The following is a 27,560-nucleotide window of genomic DNA, read 5'->3' as shown; positions in this document are numbered from 1 at the left end:
GATTCATTAGATGGCTGTACATATACACCAGCTCTTAGCTCTTACCAGGAGGTAATGAGGTACTGGGCCAAGTTGATGCTGACTGGTGTTCCTGTGATGGTGACATGACGGTCACTTGTCCCGTCCAGCTGGCTGCCGATCTTGATCTGGGCTCCTGACACCTGCCTGATCTCGTTGATCTTAGTGCCCTGGCGGCCGATGATCGAGCCTATCAGCTGCAAAAGAATAGAGGTAAGACACATTGGTCAATTGATGGAAAGATGAATGACTGTGTAGATGTACTGAAGAGAACAGCAGACATGCTTTACGAGGAAAAGGTTCAATAAATCATTGGCCTGAGCACAGTTTTTTTTCATTGTCGGATCTGTTATGCTGATGAAAGTGATTCTGACGAAAAGGGCAAAAGCAAAACAGTAAAAAAAAAAAAAAAACCCTGTATGGTGCTGTTGAGCTGACCTAATGTGGACTACTTCAAATATTGCAATTACATTGTTTGTCTTCAGTGGATTGGTCATCCATCATGCATGTCAAAAGCGTTTTTTTTTCCCTGAGTCCCCCCTAATTGCTACTGCTTTTGCACTGGTAAAAGAGACGAGAGAAGGCACATTTGCGTCTCATTAATCTGAGTGGCTAAAAGGTTATTGATTTCTCAGAGTGGTGATGACTTCCCAAACAAATCACTTCCCAAACACATGCCAGCGAGATGCATCTCAGTGCTAATGGAAAACATAATGGAAAAATAACTCAAATACATAATATACAGTGCCTTCGGCTTGAGCATTCTTTCTGTTGAGAGTAGATTAGACAATGACATGAGTTTTATTGCATTCCAAAATACATTATTACTTTTGTTCTGTTTTCATTACCCAACCTGGACCCGTGCCTATTAGCTCACAATAGATATTTAACAGACCCGGAGTTTGGGGCTGCGTATCAGCTCAAGTGCAGGGTGTCAGGGCTCAGCGACAGGGTTATGCTGCCAGATATATAGTGAGGGGGACAGACAGTGATGAAGTGCTTGTAGTATGTGTGTGTGCTGGCAGCTTAGCAGCGGCTGACGCATAGGTAGAAATACACAAACACACACAACGGTGTTTGTGTCGCTCTTGCCCCTGCATTTCACATTCCTTTCCTGGGAAGTAAGCAGCTTGTTCCACAATGTCTGATTCGTCACACAGCGACCTGGTTGGTCTGCCTGGCTATTATTGGCCCAGCAGTTTATTCAGGGGGGAGACACACTGAGCACAGCCAGCCTAAAAAGAACAACTCTAGAGACAATGGCCACTACAGACCTCAAATCACAGATAACGTCGCTCCCCCACTGTGACCAAGAATCTCCACTGGACTCTGGCCTTTTACACCAGCTGTCAATAGATACCAGCTGTCGACAGCTCGCCCACTTTGGTGTGCATGACCTCAGACAACAGCATTCCTGTATGAGCAACCTCAAAAAAAACCTGGAAAATGCAACTAAGCAAACTAGAGCTAAACAAATGACACAGGAGGCAGCACAGGTACGCTCCCTGTAGTGATTATTTTTCCTAAGCATACATACAACAGTAATGCTGCATGGTGCTCCTGGTCCTCAGCTGTAAGTGGCCTATATATTGTTGACTTCCTGCTGAGGCAGTCGTTTGAAAGGACACGGGAAGAGGGATGGGATGGTGAGGATGCAGCCATTTTTCTTCTGGCTAAATCTTCCTTGCGCTGGGGTACAGTATACTGCTGACTGGTGTGTAAGCAGTTTCGGAATGCGTCTGTGTGTGTGTGTGTGTGTGTGTGTGTGCACAAGTCTCCTTCAGTGTTCAGTATGTGAGCACAGAGCAGGATTGTGTGGCCGGAGCGTGGCCGGCCAGGGGGGGTGGAGGGTGGGGTGGTGGTGGGGGGGTGACGGAGGGCTGAGGCTCAGTCATGGCTATAAGTCCTCTCTTCTGGAACAATGGCTGGAGCTTACAGCTGTCCCTGTCACGTATAGCACTGGACTCCCTCATTCCTCTGATGCATTGTACTGCTCGACATGTGGGGGTTTACTTGAGGGGAGGAAAAGCCTTCAGGCATTTTAGAAATGTTGCTGAAGGGTTGTGACTATATCCTGTACAGTACAGTGCAACCTTGAATCTAATTCCTGTTTGTTTTCTCTTCTCTCTAATGTACAACAAAGACAGCAAAGCGAAGATCTATTTTATTGTCTGAAAATTGCTGCTTCCTCTTTGCTTATACTCGAGGGATAATTAAGGGGGTTTTTAAACTGCAAATTTGACAGTAAAGAGCCTTTCAGATCCTGTTTATATCATGGTTTGGACTAGAATTCCTAAACAATTTAAAAGGATATATTCACTGTTGTTAACAAACTCCTTGAAAAGCCCCAAACCAACTGCTAACAATGTGTGCATTGTACTGCATGTGTAGCCAAAGCTTGATATAACGTATTCCTGTGCAATAGAGCTCAATTTTTTTCCCCAAAAAACAATTTAAAACACATCAGCGAGCCACAGCGTTGCACAGGGTGACATTTTCCTTCATTACCGAGAGCATGGGCACTGTAATTTCGAGTCAATCACACATACACTGTCCTGCTGCTCTAAATACTGACTAGCGCATATTAAGTTGAGTTTGAAAATAGTCCCCGGCAAATGCACAATTAACTCCTGTTTGAGTAATTTTTGCCCAGCTGTTTAAGGAAATGTCTTAGCCCTTTTTAAAGACTGAAACTATAAATCTGTGACCCAATTTTCAAAGATTTATGTCTTCAGTAGGATCGAATGAACTCGGGACTGAGAGCCACAGACAGTGTAAGAACGTCAGAAAGTATTGAGTCAGACCAGCGCCATGTTGATTTTGTTTTTTTCAGGATTTGTTGACAAGAAGAAAACTGTAGAAAAACACCAGCCTCATCCTGTAATCTTCTAAGCAACATTTCATTCTTTGAATGACTGAGTTCTGTTATTATACTGGATATAAAAGCTGCAAATGAGATTGTAAATTATAAATGGCTTCATTATAAATTTTACTTTAGAAGTGAGTTCTCTTCTCATTTTTCTAAATGAGATCAAAAATAAGCTAATTACTACCGTTAATAGCCAGAGCTCACATCCAAAAGTTCTCTGACAAAACCAGCTATCCATTACTAAAGTGATCATCTGAAAGGAAATGTGCTTTGTTTTGATGTGAATGTCAGCATTGTGATTTCTACACTCAGATTGAAGAGACATTTCATCAAAACCCTCACGGAGGCTAAGTGAAGAGGGAAAGGATCTTTGTCTCTTTCCTTATTGGCTGTTTTGACAGCAGACAGTGTCTAAGTAGGTCAGGGAACATGAGAGGATTTACTGAGCACTCATGGGAGTCACTCTAAGACACTGCAACTGCAGCCCAGACAATAATGCGAAAGGATCCATATCAGCTGAAAATCCCTTTAACCTTGGGTTAGTCTGAGGTTAGAATAATGAGGATAATTAGTAAGTTGCCAACATGTCTCTCATCTCTTTTGAAGTCACGCCAGACGTCTTTGCTGTTGGAGCTACCGCATCTAAAGTCACCTGCTCCGGAGCTGTGTACATGTGAGACGAGTACTGACTTCCTGTTGTTTTTCTTGCTGCTCAGATGGGAAAAAAATTCGAAACAACATAAAGAATAAGAAGTTATGAGTTGCCTCTCCTTACATCATTGGGAATAAGCAGCTCCTGAGATGTCTGAGAGTTTGAGTCCATCCCTGATGAGAGAGAACACAAGCATCAACTGAATAAAATTGACATATCAGACATTTTAACATTCATCCAGCAGCTTTTGTTAGAGGAGGCACCATCGGCATGCGGGAAAAGCCCTTTCAGTGTAGAACTGCAAGCTATAGTAAAGCATTAATATAATTTCCATTTTAATGGACTGATGTTTAACAGGGCACTCATTCTTTTCTTTCTCCCAGTTCTCTGACTCTGCTGAACATATCATTTCACATAATAGTTTTTCTCTCAGACTGGGAGATAGGAGAGAGCTGTAAAGCCTCTTCTCCTCCTTCTGCACTGACACAAGCACATAATCAGTGCAGCTAATGACATCCAGACTATACCTATCATATCTAAAGGCAGGTTGAATATCTATGACAAGTAGTACAGATGGAGGAGTGATGCAAACACAAAACTCTACAAGCTGCTTATTTTGTTTTATACAAATCCTGTACTTGTGGTAATTACTGCTGCACTGTACATACCAGGTATGACAGTCGAAGCAGGCTGGGCAATTGGACTCAGGCCTTGCTGCATTGACAGCTGATGTAGCTTGGCCAGCTGAAACACAGAGAGGAAGATTGTGATGCAGTGTGCACTAAACCATAAGATCTGCTTGTGTTATATTAAATTATTTCCACAAATGGTCGTACCTCTGAGTGTGGAATGCCATATTGGTTTTGCAAAGTGTAGGCCTGAAAGAGAGCGTCCTGCATTAGGTAAATTACAGCAATAAAACATTACACACTGGCAATAAATCTGCAGCCTCTTAATGGAAGTGCTTCACTGTCAACACATGCCCGTTTTTCAGAATAAGTGATATACATGTTTATAGTTCAGTCCTGGACTTTATGCTTGTAAGGAAGAGAAGTGTTGAATAGAAAAATATATTTTCTAACTTGCCTCTAGCGTTATCCAGTAATGCTGCAGATAGTTTTGGCTTTATTTGTCCAGGTTTTGAAATATCCGTTTCTGAGATTTCTGCCTCCACCCAATAAAATTGAGGTGAATTAAATTTTGTTTGTGGTGCTCACACCATTAAAAATGACAAATAAAAGATTCAACTGGAACATTTCTGTCCAGACACAGTGACCTCAGTGTGAACTGTTTTTATGGGGACTATTTCGTCAATACAAAGTACACAGGTGGCTGTTTTTGGATTTGTGTTTTGTTGACGTAAGCTATACTCACAGACCCCAGTCCTGTATTTCTAGAAACAAAAAATAATAATTTTTTCTTTTCTTTGCACCTTATTAACCTCTTTTTCTCCCCGAAGACGCTGGCATCGTGGGTGACATTACTGTCTTTCAGAGGCTGTAGTGGACTCAGTTTTAAGCTACAGTAAAGATATTTGTATCATATGAAACTACACGACCTAAGGAATCCATTGGTACCAACTATGAGTGTCATGCTTGCTTGTTGGGAAGGGGGCTAAATAATGCTCCAAATTTAGGCTAAATTTTGGTGAAGAAAAAACTGTCATGGCCATTTACAAAGGGGTCCCTTGACCTCTCACCTCAAGATATCTTAATGAAAATGAGTTCTATGATTACCCATGAGTCTCCCGTTTACAGACATGCCCACTTTATGCTAATCCCATGCAGTTTTGGGCAAAAACCATGCAGTTTTTTGCATGCAGTATAAACGTGTTATTTCCACTTGTTCTAAAAATGGTGTATTTGAATATTTCTGTATACTGGGGTCCCTAAACAGTCTTGGAATTGCATAAATTGGGTATTATCAATGATTCAATGAACCCAATTGTATTCATGTGTGATGATGTTAATCCAAACAGTAGCCATTTCATTGTAGTGAGACCATTTTTTGAAACTTGACCTCACTGTATAAAATGACCTATTTGACCTCAAGGATAATCACAACCTCATGAAACTAGATCCCAAACTAGAGACCTCGGGCATTCAGAGGATGTATGGCTTTCGTTGGTATATTGACAATGAGGGGGTTTCCAGAACAGAAGTGCTCGCCATCCAATTGCTGAAGAATGCAATTCTTATGGAAATTTCCAAATGTAAAAAGTTTTCATACCAAAACATTTTGAAATTTTTCTATGGTGTTCTTCAAGGTCTTGGTGGTATTTTGAAGGAATTTTTGACCATTTTTTATCAATTCTCGAATGGTCAAAAATGGTTACATTTTGCACCAAATCTGTGTAACAAAGGGTATAAACCCAAAAATTGCTGCAACATCTTATGAGATATAATAGAGCATGGGAATGGCCATCATATACTTCCGTCATAATGTGCTAAGCCCTTATACACTCTAAACTTTCAAAATTTGAATAGACACCTAACCAAAATACAATGTTCATTACAGATTTATTATTAGAAAAACTTGACACACAGTGCTGAACTGCATCCCAAATTACTTTTCAGGCTCTCAGCTTTCAGATGATCTATACCACTTCTATGCGGCATATACTGTTGACCTGCTATCACTCCCTAAACATCCCCTGTTCCCCCCAAAATAGGTCTATGGTAGGGGGCCGGGAGTAGGAGAGGTTAAAACCCAGTAAGTGGAAATGTATTGAAGTGGCAACTTCCACACACTAGGCATGCACATTTGATGAGGTGACAAAATATGGAAATTACCATAAAGTATTTCATGTTTCATATGTTATGGGACGACAACCAAACTGCTAGAAAATCTAAAACTCCAGTAGCAGAAATCCAAATAATTTATCTCAGATTTGTGAGGGGTTGTGCTGAGTAAATAAAAAAAGTACTGTCACCAATCACAGATATGAAGCAAATGAAAATCAATTTTATTTAATCATCTTTTACAGCTGGGAACCCAGCCACTAGGGATGCACAAGCCAGTGCATTCTTAGTGCCGGTCCCAAGCCCAGATAAATAGAGAAGGTTGTGTCGGGAAGGGCATCCATCATAAAACCTATGCCAAATCAAATATGTGGATCATAAATCAGATTTCCATATTGGATTGGTTGAGGCCCGGGTTACCAACAGTTGCCACTGGTACTGCTGACCAGCAGGGTACCAATGGAAACTATGCTACTGTTGGGCAAAGAAGGAGGAGAGGGGGAAGGAATGTCTGGCGGCAGCGGGAGAGGAGGAAGGGTAGGAATGTGGAGGTGAGAGTCGGAACTTTGAATGTTGGCACAATGACTGGTAAAAGGGAGAGAGCTGGCTGATATAATGGAGAGAAGGAAGGTAGATGTGCTGTGTGTGCAAGAGACCAGGTGGAAGGGGAGTAAGGTCAGGAGCCTCAGAGATGGGTTCAAACTGTTTTACCATTTTTCGAAAAGGAAATGGAAATGGCTGTGGTGAATACGTATTTCAACAAGAGGGAGGAGCACAGGGTGACGTATAAGAGTGGAGGAAGGTGCACACAGGTGGACTATGTCTGCAAGGACATAAGACTGACTGACAAGACTGCAAGGTGGTGGCAGGAGAGAATGTAGCTAGGCAGCACCGGATGGTGGTCTGTAGATTGACTTTGGAGACCAAGAAGAGGAAGAGAAGGCAGAGCAAAGGATCAATTGGTGGAAGTTGAAGGAGGAAGACTGTTGTGTGGAGTTCAGGGAGGAGTTAAGACAGGTGGTGGGTGGTAGTAAAGAGTTGCCGGATGGCTGGCTAACTATTGCAGAAGGGGTGAGGGAGACAGCTAGGAAGGTACTTGGTGTGTCATCTGGACAGAGGAAAGAAGACAAGGAGACTTGGTGGTGGAATGAGGAAATACAAGAAAGTATAGATGGAAAGTATAGAGGAAGAGGTTGGCGAAAAAGAGGTGGGATAGCCAAAGGGATGAAGAAAGTAGGCGGGAGTACAAGGAGATGCAGTGTAAGGCGAAGAGAGAGGTGACAAAGGCTAAGGAAAAGGCATATGGTGAGTTGTATGAGAAGTTGGAAACCAAGGAAGGAGAAAAAGACTTGTACCGATTGGCTAGACAAAGGGACCGAGCTGTTAAGGATGTGCAGCAGGTTAGGGATGGGTGGAAATGTGTTTACTAGTGAGGAGAGTGTGTCGAGAGGGTGGAAGGAGTACTTTGAGGGGCTGATGAATGAAGAAAATGAGAGAGAGAGAAGGTTGGATGATGTGGGGATAGTGAATTAGGAAGTGTGGTAGATTAGCAAGGAAGAAGTGAGGGCAGCTATGAAGAGAATGAAGAGTGGAAAGGCGGTTGGTCTAGATGACTGTGGACGCATGGGGATGTTAAGTAGAGATGACAGTGGAGTTCTTAGCTAGATTGTTTAACACAATCTTGGAAAGTGAGAGGATGCCTGGGGAGTGGAGAAGAAGTGTACTGTTACAGATTTTCAAGAATAAGGATGATGTGCAGAGCTGTAGCAACAACAGAGGTATAAAGTTGATCAGCCACAGCATGAAGTTATGGGAAGGAGTAGTGGAAGCTTGATTGAGAGGAGAGGTGATGATTAGTGAGCGGCATAAGCATAAGACAGGGTGCCAAGAGAGGAGGTGTGGTACTGTATGAGGAAGTTGGGGGTGGCAGAGACGTATATAGGAGTGGTGCAGGATATATATGAGGGCAGTGTGACAGCAGTGTGGTGTGAAGTTGGAGTGATGGATGGGTTCAAGGTGGGGGTGGGATTAGATCATGGATCGGCTCTGAGCCCTTTCTTGTTTGCAATGGTGATGGACAGGTTGACAGATGAAATCAGGCAGGAGTGTCTGTGGACTATGATGTTCTCAGATGACATTATGATCTGTAGTGAGAGTAGGGAGCAGGTTGAGCCTGGAGAGGTGGAGGTATGCACTGGAGGAATGAAAGTCAGTAGGAGCAAGATGGAATGCATGTGCGTGAATGGGGGGGGCGGACAGCGCAATGGTGAGCAAGGAGTAGAGGTGGCGAAGGTGGATGAGTTTGCATACTTGGGGTCAACTGTTCAAAGTAATGGGGAGTGCAAGCAGGGTGGAGTGGGTGGAGACGAGTATCAGGAGTGATCTGTGACAGAAGGGTAACAGCAAGAGTGAAAAGGGAACGTTTCAAGAGGGTAGTGAGACCAGCTATGTTGTATGGTTTGGAGGTGGTGGCACTGATGAAAAGACAGGAGCTGGAGCTGGAGGTGCTAAGATTTTCGTTGGGAGTGAGGAGGATGGACAGGATTAGGAATAATTATATTAGAGAGACAGCTCAGGTTGGACAGTTTGGACATAAAGCGAGAGAGGTGAGATTGAGATGGTTTGGATGTGCAGAGGAGAGATGCTGGTTATATTGCTGAAGATGGAGCTGCCAGGCAAGAGGAAAAGAGGAAGGCCAAAGAGGAGGTTTATGGAAATGGTGAGGGAAGACATGCAGGTGGTTGGCACGACAGAGGGAGATGCAGAGGACAGGAAGAGATGGAAACGGATGATCCGCTGTGCAACCCCTTACAGGAACAGCCATAAAAAGAAGTAGAGGATGTTTTACAGCTGGAGTCTCTAAGACCCTAAACAGAATGAATGTGTCATTTCTTTAGTTCAAAATGTCTATAAGGAATTCTCAAAAAAAGAGGAAAAGTCATGAAGTATCGAGGTGATTGAGCTATTAAAGAGAGCCTGGGGTATCCAGGACTGCAAACACAACATTAGACTTAGAGACTATTTTTCAATGCTGTGAGCACCAAAATCAAAATTCTATTCACCTCCTTTGTACTGGAGTGGAGGCAGAAACTTCGAAGCTCAAATATCTCAAAACCAAGGCAAATAAAACCATAACTATCTGCATGTCTAGATACCATGATACCACAGAAGCGAGTGAAAATATTTTTTGGATTTCAGAAAAGCATGTATTACTTGCAAATAGATCCCGATTTTTTATCTTCAAAAACACCTTAAGGTTTCCTGGACTTGCTGCATGTAAAACTGAGTAAGCACTATGTCTCTTAATTTTTCTTAGTTCCTGTTTTGTGCTGTAACAGATTTTCTGTGCCTGTTGGCAGGCAGCAGTGTACATTTTAGTGTGGAGGCTGCTGATCTAAAATGGTTATGACTTATTTATGTTAAATACTAACATACAGTATAATCAGTGTGCAGAACACACACACACACACATCTTTCATGTCCAGGTGTTCAGTTCAAAAAACACTGTTGATAGACTCTGCTTCCCAAGGACTCGCAACACTATAAAATGCTCCTTTTAGAAATACTTGCCCTTATTACATCAACGCCTGACCCAAATTGACTATTATACTAACATATAACCTTTAATATTTTACCTGTGCAAAGCTAAGATTTTAATTGTATAGCTCTTCCATTTTCTTTCTCATTTATTTTAATTTCTTCCATCACCGTCATCTCTAACTGCAATACCCCCATCCCCCATTATCTTAAATAATGCAAACTCACATATGTTAACCTTCTTTTGTCTCTCCACACACTGATATCCAACTTATCTATCTCTATCTTTCTATCTATATGCGGCACCTCGTTCCGTCCTGTAATTAGTAAGGGTGGTGTCTGTGCAGCCCTCCCTCATTATAGTTATGGTCAGACCAGACAGCACTTAGCTTAACTCAATTCTGACTGACGCCAGCAGTCTGGCTACTATTACCAGTCCATCCTATATGGTCATAAACTGGAGTGGAGATCTCACCCTTAAAATGCATAAGTACATTAGAGCTGTGTTTATACACAGCAAAGCACAAAAACACCAAAAACTAGTAGCGGTAATTCTGTCACTTACACCATGAGTGATGTTAATTGTGAACTCTTTATACTACATTACCCACAATTAAATGTCCTTTTTTTCCCCAATTTAACATTGATTTTCCAGTGGCTGCTGTCTCCATTCTGATATTATGACAGTATCTGCTATTGCCGTCATGGGAAGAATATTCCTAAAGCTGAAATGTTTCTGGTAAAGAGTGAGGCAGGGCTGAAAAATAGACGGCAGAGGAGCTGTGTGGTGTGTGATGGCATCATGTTTCAGGAGGGGTTATAGCTCATATGACAGGCTGGAACAATAGCTGCAGCTTATGTTCAGCTGTTGTTTTTAATGCCTCATGCCAGATGATGGACTGTGTAAATTTGGACATACCACACATAACCCCTGCTCTTACTCACCGCTCAGCTCCTTGTGCAACGATTGAAAAGAATGTGAGCCGATTTCAAGAGAAATGTTTATATTCACATGAATGATTCTCCCGTTAAGATGACACCTACCTGCTGAAGGTCCAGGCCACCCTGGGCGACTGAGTACATAGGGTGGGGTGCATATTCTGATGCTTCAAACACCTACAAACACACAGCAACACAGAAGTGAAAATATGTACCTCATAACTAACATATCTTCATCTTTATAAGTTCAGACAGTCATTAATTTTGCATTGGTAAGAATGATTAGTTAGAGTAAATATGTGCCAGCTGGCTGAAACCTTCCATGGTAAATTTGACTCAAATACTGAGTAAAAATGTCCAGTTTCATTTCTTTTCCTTGGCTTTTGCTACACATTAAATTTGGTCTGCGTTGAGTTCTCCAGGCAGCATTTCTGACACTTTAACACACCTAACAGGCTTATAGGCTATGACTCATCCGCCGACCCTTTCCCACTCCACTTCATTTTCTCCTATAACAAATTATACAAACATCCCTTATCAGTGTGCAGCCTTCATTATAGCCATCTCCCGGTGACCAGAACCTCGCCCCGGGTTTAATTTGATAGCTTATTATGAGGAATATCAAAAACACAAAGCTATTCCATAAATTGACCAGAGTCTGAGGCAGCACAAACAGTGTCAGAACTGCTGACAGCTATGCAGAATATCTGGCTGCTGCTGTAGCCAGAGGAGACGGCAGGTCTCCAGTCTCACTTGCTAATCTTGTGACTTGCTCCATGGGAGGGTGGATATCTGTCCCTTCCCGAACAGCAACATCTATACACACCCAGTCAACCCACCCTCACATACACACACACACACACACACACACACACCACCCTTTCCCCCAACAAGGAGCCTGCACAGGAGTCTTGTTTCCCCACAAGGGTGAGCCTGGTCCCAGTTTGTGCCTCTCATGTCTTAACGTTACATTTGAGTCACAGTGGTGAACATCTGATTCTCCCTGAAAGATAAATACCTGCCAATCACTGAAAAACCAGAAGGTCGTTTAACAACATTTATAGCTGTCCTGACGGTTTTTCCAGAATCCTCAAATACTCCTCTAACTGTCTGGATGAAAATACATTTTGTCTGTTGCGCAATAAAAAAGATTTTTAACCAGTTCTTTCTAGTTGGGACTGTATTTCCAAATCCAGGTGGCCAGAAATGACTTACTGCTCTTTTGTAATGAAATATGAACATATTATTTTGTATGGAAACAAAAATACTGGACATATGTCATTTCTGGCTACAGACTTTTATATTTATTATTAAATATTTTTTCATCAGGATGGTCAGAATAGTCTTTGAAAATTCTGGAAATACATTCAGAGCAGTAGTAAATGTTAAGGAGTATCTTAAGGAAAAGCAGATGCTTAGTGCTGTGACTCAAATGTAACAGTAAGACATGAGATACACAAACTGGTTCTAGGATGAGTCAAGAACTTCGGTGGAATATCTGATCATTGGCAAAACCTCCTCCACATCTTCCAGTAACCATTTGAGCAGTAATGTAAGCTAGGAAGTTGGGATTGTCAGGTTCTTAAATTTTTTTATATTCTCCACTCCCATGTAAACCAATGTCATTTTTGTAAACCATTAGTAATATATTGGAAACTAGTAACAAAACAAGCCAAGTTGAATGTTATTCTTTTGAAAAAACATTATCAAGAACAAGAATGGCATTTTTCCTTTCACCTTTACATCAGTTTCGGTTGTGCAAATGAAATATGCAAATTAAACTTGAGTTCTATGAGTTTTGTGACACAAAAGGCTTAATTTTCCTGCAATATCGGCAGTGAATATTCTACGTTCATCTTTTCTCTCCTGTAAGAATCTTTTCATCTTGCAGCCAACATCTAGTTTTACTGTTTGAATAAATCTCACTGCTAATCTGAACTGTGATAGCCTCGCTAGCTCGAAAGCACTTTTATTGTTCCTACATGAAACAGATTCATTCAACTTCTGCTTCTCATTCAAGTTCCTCATTTCCCCCCCAAGTCTAAACCTAATCCCCTGTAAATTAAGCCTGTGCGGCCCTAAAGGGGGGTTCGCCCCGCAGTTTGAGAACCACTCTTGTCTGGTAAAATCTCACTCTCTCACCTGGTTCCCTGCGATTAGGAGTGCAGCTGGCGAGGGGCTCGGTCGATAAGGGATGGTGGCACCCTTCGGGGGAGACTAAGTAGTCAAAAAACAGGACAAGGGGTCAGAGGTTGTAAAATACAAAAATCCCATACAGACATGAATAATCTCTACACAGCACACACTGCTCAGCATTTCTGTTAAAGAGTGAACGAATGGTGTTTAACTCTCCAGTACATTAACATACAATAACAATGAATGATGTACTAAACTGCTAATGACATTGACACTATTCCCTTCCTTGTTTTTCTTTTGATAATACTAGTAATTTGTTGAATAACTGAAGCAGTGTAGTGAGAGCTCTTTGTGGATAATAGCTCTGAGTTTCAGTTTGCATCAGGGCTCTGGGCTCTGCAGTGGTTTGCCCTCTGGATAAATCAAACATCCACTGACAGGGAGATTTTTTAAGATAAAATTCTTCAAACACCAGTAAGAAAAGGAGATTATACAGTGTACATGACGCTGTATATCTTATCGAAGAACTGCAGTGCTGGTGATACTGTTTTTTGGGATTAAAATGTAGAGCATCTTTTCTGTGGGAGCAGTCACAGCAAATTCTTTGTATAACTTTGCATAATTTAAATCTTGGAGCCAAAAGCAAGAAGCCGCTGGTACAGAATCCTAATGAAACTTGCTTTGAAGAAAGCCCTGGAAAACTGGATCAAACTAGCAATTAGTCAGTCAGGTCCAGCTGCAATGCTAAAACAAAAAGGACTTGTGCACTTCCATGAACACACAGGGAGAAACTGTGCTTGGGGTTGTTTTTCTCTCATCTCCTCCTCAGTTTTCTCAAGAGAGCTGTTGTCTAAAGGTGGACAGATTTTGCTGCAGGCCAGTTTGTTTTCTGTTAGCAGCTTAGTGTCCTCTCCAACAATGCTGAGCTCTGACCTGAGAGCTGCACCTTTTGACTCTATCCGATGTCTTGTCCGGCAGATTACAACACATGAGGTCCAAAGAATAAAGAAACTGTATCACTTCTTGGTATTTCCCATGTTCTAGATGTTCAGCAGCACTCTGAATCTAGTCGACTTCTATGCAACACTGTCATAGGTATCATTACGTAACAAAGACGACTAACGCAACCTACTAATAATGCAATAACTTCTGCTGCAGTGGAACAGACAATAACTCTATGCTGGTGAAATGAAAAAATGCATGTCGACAGCCATTATTTCCTTTGGATAGCTGCAGCAGAGGGGCTCTGACAAAATGTCAGCTAGGTGGAGTAAATAGAGGAATGGTACACTTCCTACCTCCAGGATTACTGTGCAGATGAGCTTGACACACTGGATTACCGAGTCCTGATTCCCAGATATCGTCACCCCTCGCTCAGTAGAGTTGGGCAGCAAATCCCCTGCCACCTGTATCTGAGCTCCAGTGCTCTGGAAAAAATAGAGGTTTAAAAAAAAAAAGATTAGTTTGATTCCGGTGATAAAACAAGTTGTGATTATTCTGCTACGGCTTCTTTCCCTGCCTCCCTGCTGGTTTTGCTGACCTTAAAGTTTAATGTCATACTGTCAGGTTAGAGATAAACTAACTCTTCATTAATCAGCTCAACTCCAAGTCATTAATCAGAAAATGTCATTTTTTACCTGATACATCCCTAATATAGATTGTATGCAGGCAAGGAGTTAATGAAAACGTAAGTGCTTTAAAGGGGACCTAATATGCTAATTTCCAGCTCTATATTTTTATTCTGGGACTCCACTAGAGTAGTTTTGCATGATTCACAGTTCAGCTCCAAAAGCTCCTTATTTATCTTATACTGGCCTTTTATGCAGCCCCTCGGTTCAGTCTCTGTCTCTAACAGGCAGTCTTAGCTCCTGTCTCTTTAAGGCCCCCCTCCTGATGAGCCCACTCTGTTCTGATTGGCCAGCTTTCCGGTAGCTGCCAAGGGGCAGCCATATTAGAGTTGTGTTAAGTAACCACCAAGCATTCCCTGCTTTAGTGTTTCAAATTAAAAGCTTTTAAACGACTAAATAATGGGAGACTTTTATTGTGAAGAATTTTAACTGAATTAGCAGAGCTTCGTTAGCTGCAATAAAATCCGGTCGAAATAACAAGATATGGAGATATTTGGAGCTCTTTGTCCAGCAGATCAGTTAGAAATAATGCAGGGAGGAATAGTACCAGCAGAAACAGCCAGAGTGAAGATGATGTTTGATGAAGAGCTGCAGATGACCAGCATACCTCCAATTGGTAAATGACTTATTTTACTTTGCCGTGCTGTGTAATGAAGTAATGGCATGGTGTGACTACCCCCAAAACAATGGAAAAACGCTACAATGTTAGCAGAGCAGAGCAGTGAACTCGCACACTGTGCGTAAAGCAGATGACCATACAGAGAAATCTATATGTTGGTTCAGAATGAAAGTAGAAAAAAACATTGGAAACTGAGCATTCAGAGCAGTCTGAAGCTGGTGGTTTTTGCTTACAGGGATTACCTCTACATACATTTACCTCATTATTTGACACGTTGGTCAGTTTTAACATAAACATCAGACACTGTAACATTATATATATGACTGAAAATAAGGAAAAGCATACTAGGTCCCCTTTAATCTGTGGCTAATGACCTGTCTGACCGTAGAAAATCAACTGGATGCCATTGCTGGTGAAGGTAAAGAGCTAAAATGGCAATGGGACAGAGAGTCTATTTGTAGAGCGGTACAGAGCTAAAGTTAACGTGTCTGACGTCTCTGGCAACAGATCAGATAAGTTTAATCCTAATGTTTCAACTGGGCCTAAAATGTCATGAGTTTTTCCCTTCAACGTTGCCACTGCTGAGTCATACTGTATGTTGTGTAAAGTGATCTATCTGGACAGCATTGTCTCACTAATTTTCTGCCTTAATGGTGGTCTAAAACCAATTTTAGCCAAGTGCCAACCTAAGTGAAATGATCTGCAACAACCATTGTTTTATTTATATAAAATGTTGTATACTTTGTGAATATGCTATATTTTTAGCCACAATCTCAGTCTGACAGTCAGTCCACCACTTTGGTCAAGACGTTTGGTACAAATAACCATGGTGCCCAAAGGATGAGATCTCATGACTTTGGTGATCCTCTGATATTTCATCTAGCGCCACCATGAGGTTCACATTTGAGGTTTTGAGTGAAATGTCAACTATTGGATGGATTACCATGAAATTTGGTGCACATATTTACGTTCTCCTCAAGATGATTTGTAATCACTTTGGTAATCCCTTAACTTCATTAGTCATTAGCACCATCATCAAATGTTAATTTTTCTAATACTTTGGTATATGACCAAATACATCAACACTATGACATCCCTATCTGCTTAAAATCAACTTTTACAGCTAATTAGCAAATGTTAGCATGCTAAAATGCTAAACTAGGATGATGAATAATAACATAATGAACATAAACATTATACCTGCTATACTGTACTTCAGCATGATAGCATTGTAATTGTGAGCAGGTTAGCATGCTGATGTTAGCCTTTGGCTAACCCCCCCCCCAAAATACTGTACAGCCTCACGGAGCTGCTAAGGTGGCTTCAGACTCTTAGTCTAATCATCTGAAATGTTGCACGCTTTGTGAATTGTTATATTTCCATTCACTAAAATGTCATAATAATGCTAGTCTTTGCATCCAGTTTGTTTAACAAATTATACATACATTCATTATCTCATACCATATTCCTGCTGTAGACAAACGTGATCACCAGCTTTCCAGCTGGAACTTTATTATACTCGCCCTATAATTGCAGTGATTCTGAATAAAAGCACCTAATATAAACCTTAAATTACGGTAGACAGCAGGGTAAGGACAGTGGCATTGTGGAGAATGAAATATCTGTCTCTTTCAGCTGCAGCCTTTTTCCTCATTTCCAGGAGCAGATTTGTTCTCTTCACATTTTTGTGTTCGACCAGCCTGTGCAGCGAGGATGGGGAGGATGGAGTAGATTTGTGTTCTGGCTGCTCACCTCTCTGATCTCCTTTATCTTGGCCCCTCCTTTCCCAATGAGAGAGCCACACTGGCTGGCAGGGATGACCAGCCGCAGGGTGACTGGTGGCTTGGAGCTGATGGTGCCATTGGCCACCAGCGCAGTCAAGTCCTGGAAGGAGATATGGGCAAAGAAAAATCTGGTGAGAGTCAACAGGAAAGAAAAAGAGAGAGGGGGAGGGGGGAGCCCCAGAGGAAAAGATCAGACAGCAGGGGTCTAGGTGGAAATAGAGGGGGAGATAAGTCACTTGAGAGTATTAACTCCATCAATTAGCCCTGAACAGGCATTAGATTTGAGATCCAGCTTTAACTAAACACATTTCCAGTTTCAGTTTCATCAAATACTTCCTCATGAATTAACTTGGCTGAATATTTTGAATACTGGATGTCTCAAATCAAATAGTAAAAACTGAGTAAAATTAAAATCTGCCCAATTATGCCATGTCATGATGAGCCAACAGTCAAAGCCAAAGCAGGCGCTACACTCATGATTTATGCAATCACAACACAGCCAAGCTCAGTCTCTACTGCTTCAATCCAACAATGGGAAAAGCCAATGGGATCCATAGTAGCAGGTGGAGCTTTGGGTGGGAGGCAAAGAGAGCAAAGAGCAATCTGCACCTAATTAACCTCTGCCTCTGTATCTGTATATTTCTGTATATGCATGGAGATAAACCTACAGGAGTCTGGCCAGCAATGTACTGTATGTAGTCTAGTCCAGCATGTGGTCTGAAAAGACTGTTTAATCATTTATATGGACTGCTGAATACTCCATGAAAGGGGAAACATTAATTGCAGCACCGGTGGTGTGCAAATCGTGCTTTGAGATTTTAACTCTACTGCATGGAACTGAGGCAGAACACGATGTCCACATGTCCTTCCTGCTGTACCGCCAGCACACTGAGCCTGGTCACCTTGGGCTTCCTCTCTCAAGATCTTTTGAATAAAACTGAATTAATGGGTTTGTATGAAATATGTCTTTTCATATTGGTATTTAAAGGTTACTGGAGTCATATCCATGCACTGCAAAGATATATACAGATACAGATATATATAATTTGGTTAGTCCTTGCTCTTGTAATTAAAGAAATTGCCATGAGATGAGGTTCAATTTGAAGTAATACCTTGACATTTTGGGAAATTATTCTTTTCTTGCTGTGAGTTAGATGATACCACTCTCAAATCTGTATGTTAAATAAGAAGCTACAGCCAGCAGAGTTAGCTTAGTTTAGCATAAAAATTGAAAACAGAGGGAAACAGCTAACCTGGCTCTGCTAGAAGACAATAAAACCTGCCTTCCAGCATCTCTACAACTAACAAATTAACACGTTATATATAAAAAAGTGTAAAAATGACAAGTTGTCAGACGGAAAACTCACTTATTCACTCACATATTTAACATAAAACCCTTAATGGATAAAGTTAAAATGTATATCGACATGTACAACTAAAAACTTCAGAAGATAATAACAGCCCAAAAACAATGCGTGCAGAATATGTCTCAACATCTACATGTATTTTACGTTTTTATAATACACAAATAAAGTATATTTGGAGCCATAACCGTGTTGATTTGATGAGTGCTTTTACAGTGCAGGTAGCAAACATCCTGTGTCTGCTCTGCTGTGGGCGGAGATTGAGCTTTTAATTAATGAACAGTGTGTCTCTGTGAACCTTTGAAATGTAAATATGCAGCACTGTCTCTCTTCCCATCAGAGTTCAACCCACAACAAATGTGTGACAGAATGCAAAGCATGCTGCTTGCTCTTGAATGGTTTGTGTTGGGGCCAGTTTGCATTAAAATTAGCGAGACTTTGACTTAAGATTGGATGGCATGGATGAGTAACCTCAAGGGATTTTACTTATGAAAGGAACTGCATAATGTTTCCAATAACCGTGAACTTAAAGTTTGAAAAGCATATTCTGATGTGGCTCTTATGCTTCTCTGCTCCGTGTCTATATTTAGTGAGGCAGATTGGGCTCTCTGACGTCTTGTCTCATTAGAAGGGGAGCACACAGCTCGTCTGTACAATCACAAGACTCTGGGCGTCATTTTCTTGATTTGATCTAAAAATATGAGCCACATCTTAACAACTGTGAACGTTCCGATACTTCCCGGTGCCGTCCTAGCAATAAGAGACTCTCAAAGCGAATTGGCGGAAATAAGACAGCGGGTTACACAAGCACTGCTCACACAAAGAGTTGCTGGGCTTAATCCCCAAAGCATATTGTGTTGCGGGTGGGATAAGAACTCCAATACTAAAGGATTATGTGGCTTTCATGCATGCTGTGCCACAACACCTGGAAAAACATGTATGATGTAGTGCATGTCTTGTGTTATTAGAACACTTTCTGTTTGATAATATAGTGTTTGTTTTTTTTCCGTATTATTAGATCGCTTTATTTGCATAAAAATGTGTTTTGGCCCTCAGATGGTAGCAGTTGGGGAAAACATCCATAAAACAGAGACAGACAGACAGACAGACACACACACACACACACAGTGATCATCTGCCAAATGAAAAAAACAAAGTGAGTCTGTGCTCCTGTGTAATCATAAACTATTGCGACAGAAACACCAAGTCTAATAGTCAGTGGCCAAAAAGCAGATTATTCCCATTTGTTTTTAATTAAAGGTGTCAGACATACAATAACTCAACTATGGTAGGAGAGGCGCACGGTGGGTCAGCCAACACGTTGCCATGGAAACTCAGGAGTTTCAGCTGAACACAGGGTTGAAAAGAGGTGAGTGCAAAAGATCTTTAATGAATACTGCACTGTGCTCTCAGCCAGTGTGTGTTTACTGAGGGCTGCTGACTTGAGCAGGGAGCACCTGTTTCCTTGCCAGAGTCTGCTGTGATGCTAAATCAGTGAAGACAGCTCTGATTCCACCATATTAATTAGCACAGTGATGGACAGTCACCATGGGGATTAATAGCATGAGGAACCTGTCATCTATAACTCATTAGAAGATGTACAAATCCTTCTCATTAACAGGTACAAATTCGCATCTTTACGGGTGGACTCTGCATGTTCTTTCTCCAGATAATGTGTTGCCAAGTAAAAGTTGAAAGGCATTTATGTAAAACTAATGTGATTGAGCAACTTGCCGTATAACATATATCAAACCATTCTTCTTGAAGGAGTCAAAATGGTTTTTCAGCAGCAGCCAGGTCCACTTATCAAATATGTTTCATCTGCAGTGTAATCTTATCTGAAGGCACATCAAATGCTATGAAGTACAGCTATATTTTTTTCCTTCCATCACTTAATTTCAGAGTATAATCGATAGCGATAAAAGCACATTAGTGGTACTGTTGGGATGAAGCTCAGGAAATGATTTCTTGTAATAATATGGTGAAATGGCTTTTTGCTGTTTTTTTCACCTCTCACAAACAATTTATTTTGGCTCCGCCCAGACAACTTCAAAGAGCTTTCTACATATATTTAGCTGATTGCATCCAGATTGGAGTCCTCTGTAAGAAACTTGAAGGGAAACAAAATTATTCTTGATAGGTCCTCCTATTTTGCTTTATAGGAAAGTTGTTATGATGTCTTATTTATGCAAAATGACGCCATGAGCTGGTTTCACTCGTACAGTACCGGTCTGGACACACCTTCCCATACACTTGAAAGAAAAAGTGTGTCCAAACTTTTGACTGGTAGCCCATATGTGATAGCTGTGCATTATAGTTACCTCCTCCAGTTTGTATGTGATCATAGTGAAGGCTCTGAAGACGCTGTCTGTGGAGCCAGTGATGGTGATAATCCTCTCTGGACAGGAGCCCTCTGAGATGTTGACCCGAGCGGTACTCTGTAGAAACAGAGGTCAATGGGTCACTTAAAGGTCAACATTAAAGAAATATGAAGCAACAGCCAGCAGCCGGTTAGAAGCTGGTTAGCTTAGTTTAGCATGAAGACTGGAAACAGCCAGCCATGCTCTCTGTCTGACAGTAACATAATCCACCTACCAGAACCACTGAAGCTCACTAATTGTTTAATCTGTACAAAAACCATAGTATAAAAATTACAGTTTGGGGTTTCTGGAGGGGTTATTGTGCTGGACTATTTCTGGGCCAGGAGCAGTGACTTCCTGGAGGTGCTAGTAGGTGGATTTTTTTCACCTTTCGATAGAGCTGGTCTTTATGCTGAGTTAAGCTAATCAGCTGCTGCTGTAACTGTACTGTAGTTCAAAAGAATTAATTTAATGTACAGACATGAGAGTTACATCTATCTTTTCATCTAACTCTTGGCAAGAAAGCAAGTATATTTTCCAAAATATCTAACTATTCCTTTAAATCCGCATGTTATTAGGTTTCAAACTGGCAAAAGGATTTAAAGTGGCCACAGACATACTGTGCAACACACCCAGGGGTATGAAAGTCAAATGACATGAGGTAAAGGAGGTGACACTAACAGCTATACAGCACATCTCTGTTTGACAGACTGACAATCTAATACGGTTTCTCCTCAGGGCGTTGCCCTCGGACGATAAATCTCCTGCCCTCATCTCACTCCATTTTGTGTCCTTGTATTTCTCTGAGTTGAAGTCACATGAGCAGAGACAGGACAGTGCTCTGACCTCTGGGATATTTTCTCCAGTCACTTCAGTGAGTCATGCTCCCACTGTGACTGTATGGCCTGGGGAGGAACTGACAGGATGAGGCTCATACAGTTAGGAAGTAACAAAGGACAAAACTGGCAGGCTGGCTGGATGAATGGATGGATGACTACCATGGGTGAGTGGTTTATCCAGTAGCTCTGCGGGGTAGCACTGTCCCATGACCTCACTATTCCTCTGTTTATCCTTCTGCCTCATAAAGTAAAACATAAAACCTTAACAGCCAGAGAAAGAATCAAATGTGCCACCATAGTGACAGCCTAATTACTTTCTAATACAAAGAGTTAACCAAGCGGCATTAGTTGAGCTGCACCCTTGAGGTTTATAAAGAGGGAATAAAGGTGCAAACAGAGGAAAAAGGGAGCTGTTTTAAGCATGAAAAGAAAGAGTAAGGAGAGTTGGTGCGTGAGCAGCCAGCTAGAGGAGAGACAGTGAATGATGGAGAGAGAGGATTTAAATTGAAAAGGTGCCGTTATTGCCCAAAAGGCAATTTGGACAATGTACCTGCTCTGTATGCTTTTCAGACTCAAAGCTCCCAAACAGCCAGAGAGAACCAAGCTTTATTATTAATACATACAAGAAAGCCTGACCAGTATTAGAGGCCCTCTGAGATTGAATTATGTTATCTCTGGAGAGGAACCTACTGGACTTGTGGTCACAGACAGAGAGGACAGAAAATAAAATACGACGAGATGTGGTCGGTTCACATCTTGGTACAAGAAAAACAGTGAATAAAATGTGCTTGTTTCTGCTCTATGGGATGCAGGCACACATTATACACATCACACACATTATTGCTCAAAAACACACGTATAATCATACATAGCAGAGAGTAAAACATTCATGCAGATGTTGCAGTTTAAAGCTCTAAATCGTGGACACTGTACCTCTTCTCGTATTCGTTTCACAGTCTCTCCTTTCTGGAAAAGAGAAAATAAAGGACAGCTTTAAAACTGAATCAAATGTGCTTGGTTTGAAGAATACATCACAGCATATTCAACCTTTAAATGGAACTTGCTATTTCAAAACACGTAAGCCTGACTGGAATTTAGCTGAACAAATTTCAGCTCGAGTTTCAATATGCATGTGTCCCGGTGCTATCCTCCGCACACTGTCTCAAGAAGATATCAAACATATCTGAGCATCTGAAGGGGACATACACCTGCAATAATGGCTGTATATGCGGCATGTGTGAAGACGTCCTGCCAGGGACAAGAACACTTTGTCAGACTTGTGTCACGCTGCAGCACATCCTCTGCTGGTTTTTAGATTGCTTTTTCTCCTCTCCTCCGTGTTTTCTTTTAGCTTAAGTCCATCCAAGCTGTCGCACATCTGTTCACACCTTCAAGCATCCACTGATGACCATTTCCTTACAAGAGTATCAAAAACAGTATCTTCCCCCTGTGCTACCCTGTTATTTATGTTATATTCTAGGAAAACGTATTATTTGTGGTCTATTATGACTCTGGTGTCGGTCTTCTATTGATGCAAAAGAGATTTTTTCCAAAGAGATAGGAAAGGGAAAAAAGGCTTGTAGGGTGGAGTGGCAAGTTATTAGTCCAAGTATTGCAGATCAAGTGCCTCGCTCTGTCGGGCTGCACAGTATGCACCAAACTCATCTCTCTTCCTCTCCCTTTCTTCTCATTCTCTATTTTCTCTCATATGTTTTGATATCTGCAGAACATTGCTGCATCCATTGTGACATCTTTCTTCCCAGCACTCTTTATTTTTGTGTTCATTTTCTTTTTTTTTGTCCCTCTTCCTTCTTCTATCGATGTCCTCTGTAGGTGGTGTATTACAAGGCATGAAAGCAGGAGCTTGTGAAGCAACATAGTGCAGCCAGGCCCTTCCTAACAGACACTTAAAGTGCCCACAAGGGGCAAAGAGCAATATGTCTTTTGGAGCTCAGTTTCAACAGGAGGCTTGCAGTCAATGCATTAATGTTTTTGTTTGATGGATTACTGTGTTGCATTAGAGGTGGTGGAGGTGGGTGTGAGGTCTAAAGAGGGTTGGTTTAAGGCAATTACATTTAGGATGGGGATATTTAGAACAATTGTTTGTTAGAGGGCTTTGTGTTCTGTGTTTCAAGACAGAATCAAGACGGAGAGGAAAATTATTCTGCAAAGGCTTATTATGAATCCACACAGAAGGCATCAATAAAGGTTATTATTTGACTTAGCAAAATGGAAAATAACTATAGATTTACATAAGATTAGAGACAGGCACAGCATTTCAAAACATCTACCTCATCTGATGAAGGAAATTTATTAAGATTAAAAACTTTAAACATGCAGAATTTTATATAGCAGAATCAAAATAGTAATCTCACCTTTCCTATGATGCTGCCAACCTCCTAAAATACAAGGAGATAAATGGAAACATTAATACATGTTTGCTTTTTTTTTTTTTTTTTTTTTTTTTTTAAAAAAAAGCAGCAAAAACATCATTTTCGTGACATTTTATTATTTATCAATTCAATAATTCAGGTATAAAATGTATGAGGCAGTGACACATCTTCTGCTTGAAAAAGCGCCGAGTGCTTTTGTGCAGCATGCAGTCATTCATTGACAATGCGAGCAGAAGGCTTGTACCTTTCCATGCATGAGCAGTCGTAATGTGAGGGTCACTCCCAAGCCCCCGTCTCCAAAGTCCTGCTCACAGTTCATAGTTATGTGGGAGTGACACGCAGGGAGACGCATGAACAAGGCTCATTCGCTGGTCACACAGTCAAACGAAAGCCAGCACTCGTTCTCTGGCTCTCCGAGGTCCTTCAGTGCCGCTCTGAGAGAGAACAGAATGACTGACGTTAAAATAAATTAATAAAATAAATTAAACTAAATGCTCTAGAACATGCAACATCCTTCCTACTAATAAGATGTGTGAATCATGTCATAAACATATCAATGCATGCTCACAAACGCAATTGTTTGCACCCAAGATGTAGTTCTCGAATGCATAAACATACACACATTAATTCAGTGTCATTATTCACTGAACATTATGTGCCAATATAAATGTAATGGCTGTGTTCTAGTTCTTTTCTCAGAAATTGAATGATTGCACTGTATCTAAGAGCATTGTTAAATGAATGATAATTCCCCGAGATCAAAAGCATTCAGATAAATAAAGGACAAATCAAAGCTGAAATCAAACACGTTTATTACTTTGAGGGCCTTCGATAGCACGTTGAAATAAAGCATCTCTGTGAGGAACTTCTTCATTAGATTTCGTTGATGTAATATTGATGGTGATTCATACCAAAGTCATAATAAAGTCATGCACATTGTGTGTGCAGGATATTGACCAGTAGCACCAGCAGTGTCAGCGATGTTGCATCTCTTTGGGGTCCTAACAGACTGTGGGCCATGGATGGCTAATACGCTATCTGTGTCTTCATTAGCTGACAAGCAGTTTCTCTCATGGCGAGCTGAGGGATTTTTGAAATTGGATGCAAGAAAAAAAAATTTCCTTTCAGACGAGCATGGCATGAGATTCATGCAAAGTTAATCAAATCCAATTCGAAACACTTTTCATGAAATTGGAAATGTTTGGAGTTTCTTTGGGGACCTGGTTTTATCTACTCCATCACAATCAACCGCAGGAAAAAAAAAAACCCAAAAAACAACAGTGTTCTGGGGAGACAGAGCAGAATTTATACACAGACGGCAAATGAGAAGCATCTGTACTGATCCCAGAATGACAATGTGGCAGCGACTACGTGCATGTCAGTTATGTGACATACGGCATGATGATTAATGTGTGAGTCACCTGGCTGCTCACAGGCTCAGCATAATGTGTATAATTAGTTCACGGAATCATTCATGTTTCCACTTGATTTATATTTCCTTACATTTGTCAGCTTGGACAAGCAGATGGATAAATAAGTGGTGTTAGATGCTGCATGATTAGCAGAATGAAAAGGCAGTGACACTTACCTTACAAACACTCACAATCCCTTCCATTAGGCTGAAACTAACAATTATTTTCCATTAATGATTAATCTGCTGATTTTTTTCTATTAATTGCTTGGTCTATAAAATGACACAATAGCAAAAATTGCTCATAACAATATTTCAGAAATCCGAGGTGAAGTCTGAAAAGTCCAGAACCCAAAGAGATCCAGTTTGCTATCACATAAAACCAAGGGCGTACGTTTGGTTTTAATTTTGGCAGGAACATTTTTTGTCGGACGGCCAAAATAATTGTGTGTGCGCACTTGCTCTCTATCACTCTTCTCTTTCATAGGCACATGTGCGCACACACATACACACATAAAGAGCCTGACTCTGCAAAATGTTTACTTTACTGAATATGCATTTGCTGACTCGCCTGAAACTGGACTCGTATCAGGATTTCTTCACTGATTTTTACATTTTACCTGTCTGTGTGTCTCTGTGACATCAGAGCTCACCTGAGAGACTGCGGCTTGCCTGTCTGTGTGTCTCTGTGCTGCTCAGGCTGCAGGATTTTCATAAAATGATGCCTGACAGTCACAAACAAATCAGTTGGACAAGCTGTGGCTAATTTAGCTAATAAATAATGTTCATGTCTTAATGACACATATGGAATAATAACTCTGGTCTTGATCTGCTCTTGGAAAAGGGGAGAGATGGCATTGAACAGTAAATATTTCTCCTACTAATTTCAATGATTAATGTTTGGATTGATTACAGAGCATTCTTATTAACTAAGCGCAACTGTTAACGACACTTTGGTTCTTCTTTAAAAAAGACCAGATGTCTTAATTTGCTTTTTGGGAGGAATTTTCACTGCCAGCATTAAAGTTGTTTAATTAAACAGCATGTCTGGGCAACAAATTAACACCTAACACCTGAAATTAAATTTAATATCAAATCATCGTAGTTTGGTCCAGTGAAGTCATTTTCAATTCTGTGACGTTTGGAACATTTAAACTATAAATACTAACCGCTTCAGATTTTTCACCTCACCGACTCCACTACTGCTGCTGCTAGTCAACAATGTGTACGGCTTCAAGTTGAGGGCTGCCAGATCATCATGTCGAATATGCCCTATATCCTGCTCTTTCACTTTTTTATCATAATGCACTTTTTTGCAGAAAACACACAAACCTGGCAACTCTGCAGAGATCTTACCGTTAACATTACCCATTACCTGGAGTTAAAGTGACTAGATTGTTTAGGATCCCTACCATCCATACCCAAATCTACACCCATGCATAAAACAAAGAAAAGCTGCATATCTTGAGAAGCTGGACCCAGAGAAATGTTGGCATTTTTACTTGAACAAGATTCTATAGCCATGCTCACAATGACAATGGTAACATGCTGATGTTTAGCAGGTGTAATGTTCGTCGTCTTAGTTTTATGTGTTAGCATGCTAACATTTGCTAATTAGCACTAAACACAAAGTACAGCTGAGGCTGATGGGATTGTCATTAGTTTTTGCAAGCGCAGTAATTGGTGATAATTAAAGTAATTAGGATTCATCATCTGAATAAATGTGCTAAATTTTGTATCAATGGATCCAGTGGATGTTGAGATATTTCTCTGGATAAGGCAAAGTCAGGATCACCAAAGTCAGTATGCTTCATCCTCTGGGGTCCATGAATGTCTGTACAAAATGTCATGGCAATCTATTTAACGGGACTATAACAAAATAAATGCATTTGAGTTTTGACTGCACCGTTGATATTGAAGAAAAATTGTTGTCAAGGATCAAGTTAACCACCCGTACTCAGTCAAAGAAGAGAGGATTCTTTTTTACTGTGCTGTTACTGATAGGCCATTTGTTTGTCTGCAAAGTGCATTCCAACCAGCCTACAGTGTTATATCAGCCTACTGCTGCAATCCTTCTGACAATGCCTTACATAAATCTTCATCCTCTATGTAGATTTGGTGAGCTATGTGAGCAGATCATGTTTAATAAATGGGTGTTATTTCAGATGAGATCCAACTCCTCAGAGACTTGTTGTAGGCAGGTTTATTGCTTTTGCTTAGTGCACAAGGCCATCGCTGCCTCCCTGATTTATTTATGCACTAGATGCTGG

At 41.0% G+C, this 27,560-nt stretch overlaps 1 protein-coding gene across 1 annotated transcript in view; it reads right to left on the bottom strand.

The window, feature by feature from the left end:
* Nucleotides 1–27,560, bottom strand: part of LOC121896516 (poly(rC)-binding protein 4-like) — a 39,403-nt gene that overhangs the window by 1,841 nt on the left and 10,002 nt on the right. The window contains exons 2-13 of the mRNA XM_042410458.1: nucleotides 24,124–24,313; nucleotides 23,862–23,885; nucleotides 22,420–22,452; nucleotides 20,609–20,725; nucleotides 16,892–17,023; nucleotides 14,191–14,319; nucleotides 12,899–12,973; nucleotides 10,862–10,933; nucleotides 4,376–4,417; nucleotides 4,208–4,283; nucleotides 3,663–3,712; nucleotides 46–215 (exon numbers count right to left, since the gene is read on the bottom strand). Of these exons, the coding sequence (XP_042266392.1) occupies nucleotides 46–215; nucleotides 3,663–3,712; nucleotides 4,208–4,283; nucleotides 4,376–4,417; nucleotides 10,862–10,933; nucleotides 12,899–12,973; nucleotides 14,191–14,319; nucleotides 16,892–17,023; nucleotides 20,609–20,725; nucleotides 22,420–22,452; nucleotides 23,862–23,885; nucleotides 24,124–24,231 (1,028 nt within the window). The 5' untranslated portion in view covers nucleotides 24,232–24,313. The remainder of the gene's footprint in view (nucleotides 1–45; nucleotides 216–3,662; nucleotides 3,713–4,207; nucleotides 4,284–4,375; nucleotides 4,418–10,861; nucleotides 10,934–12,898; nucleotides 12,974–14,190; nucleotides 14,320–16,891; nucleotides 17,024–20,608; nucleotides 20,726–22,419; nucleotides 22,453–23,861; nucleotides 23,886–24,123; nucleotides 24,314–27,560) is intronic.

The sequence above is a fragment of the Thunnus maccoyii genome, chromosome 4, assembly GCF_910596095.1.
Source record: "Thunnus maccoyii chromosome 4, fThuMac1.1, whole genome shotgun sequence".
NCBI classification, from domain to species: Eukaryota; Metazoa; Chordata; class Actinopteri; order Scombriformes; family Scombridae; genus Thunnus; species Thunnus maccoyii.
This window is presented reverse-complemented; position numbering and strand designations above follow the sequence as displayed.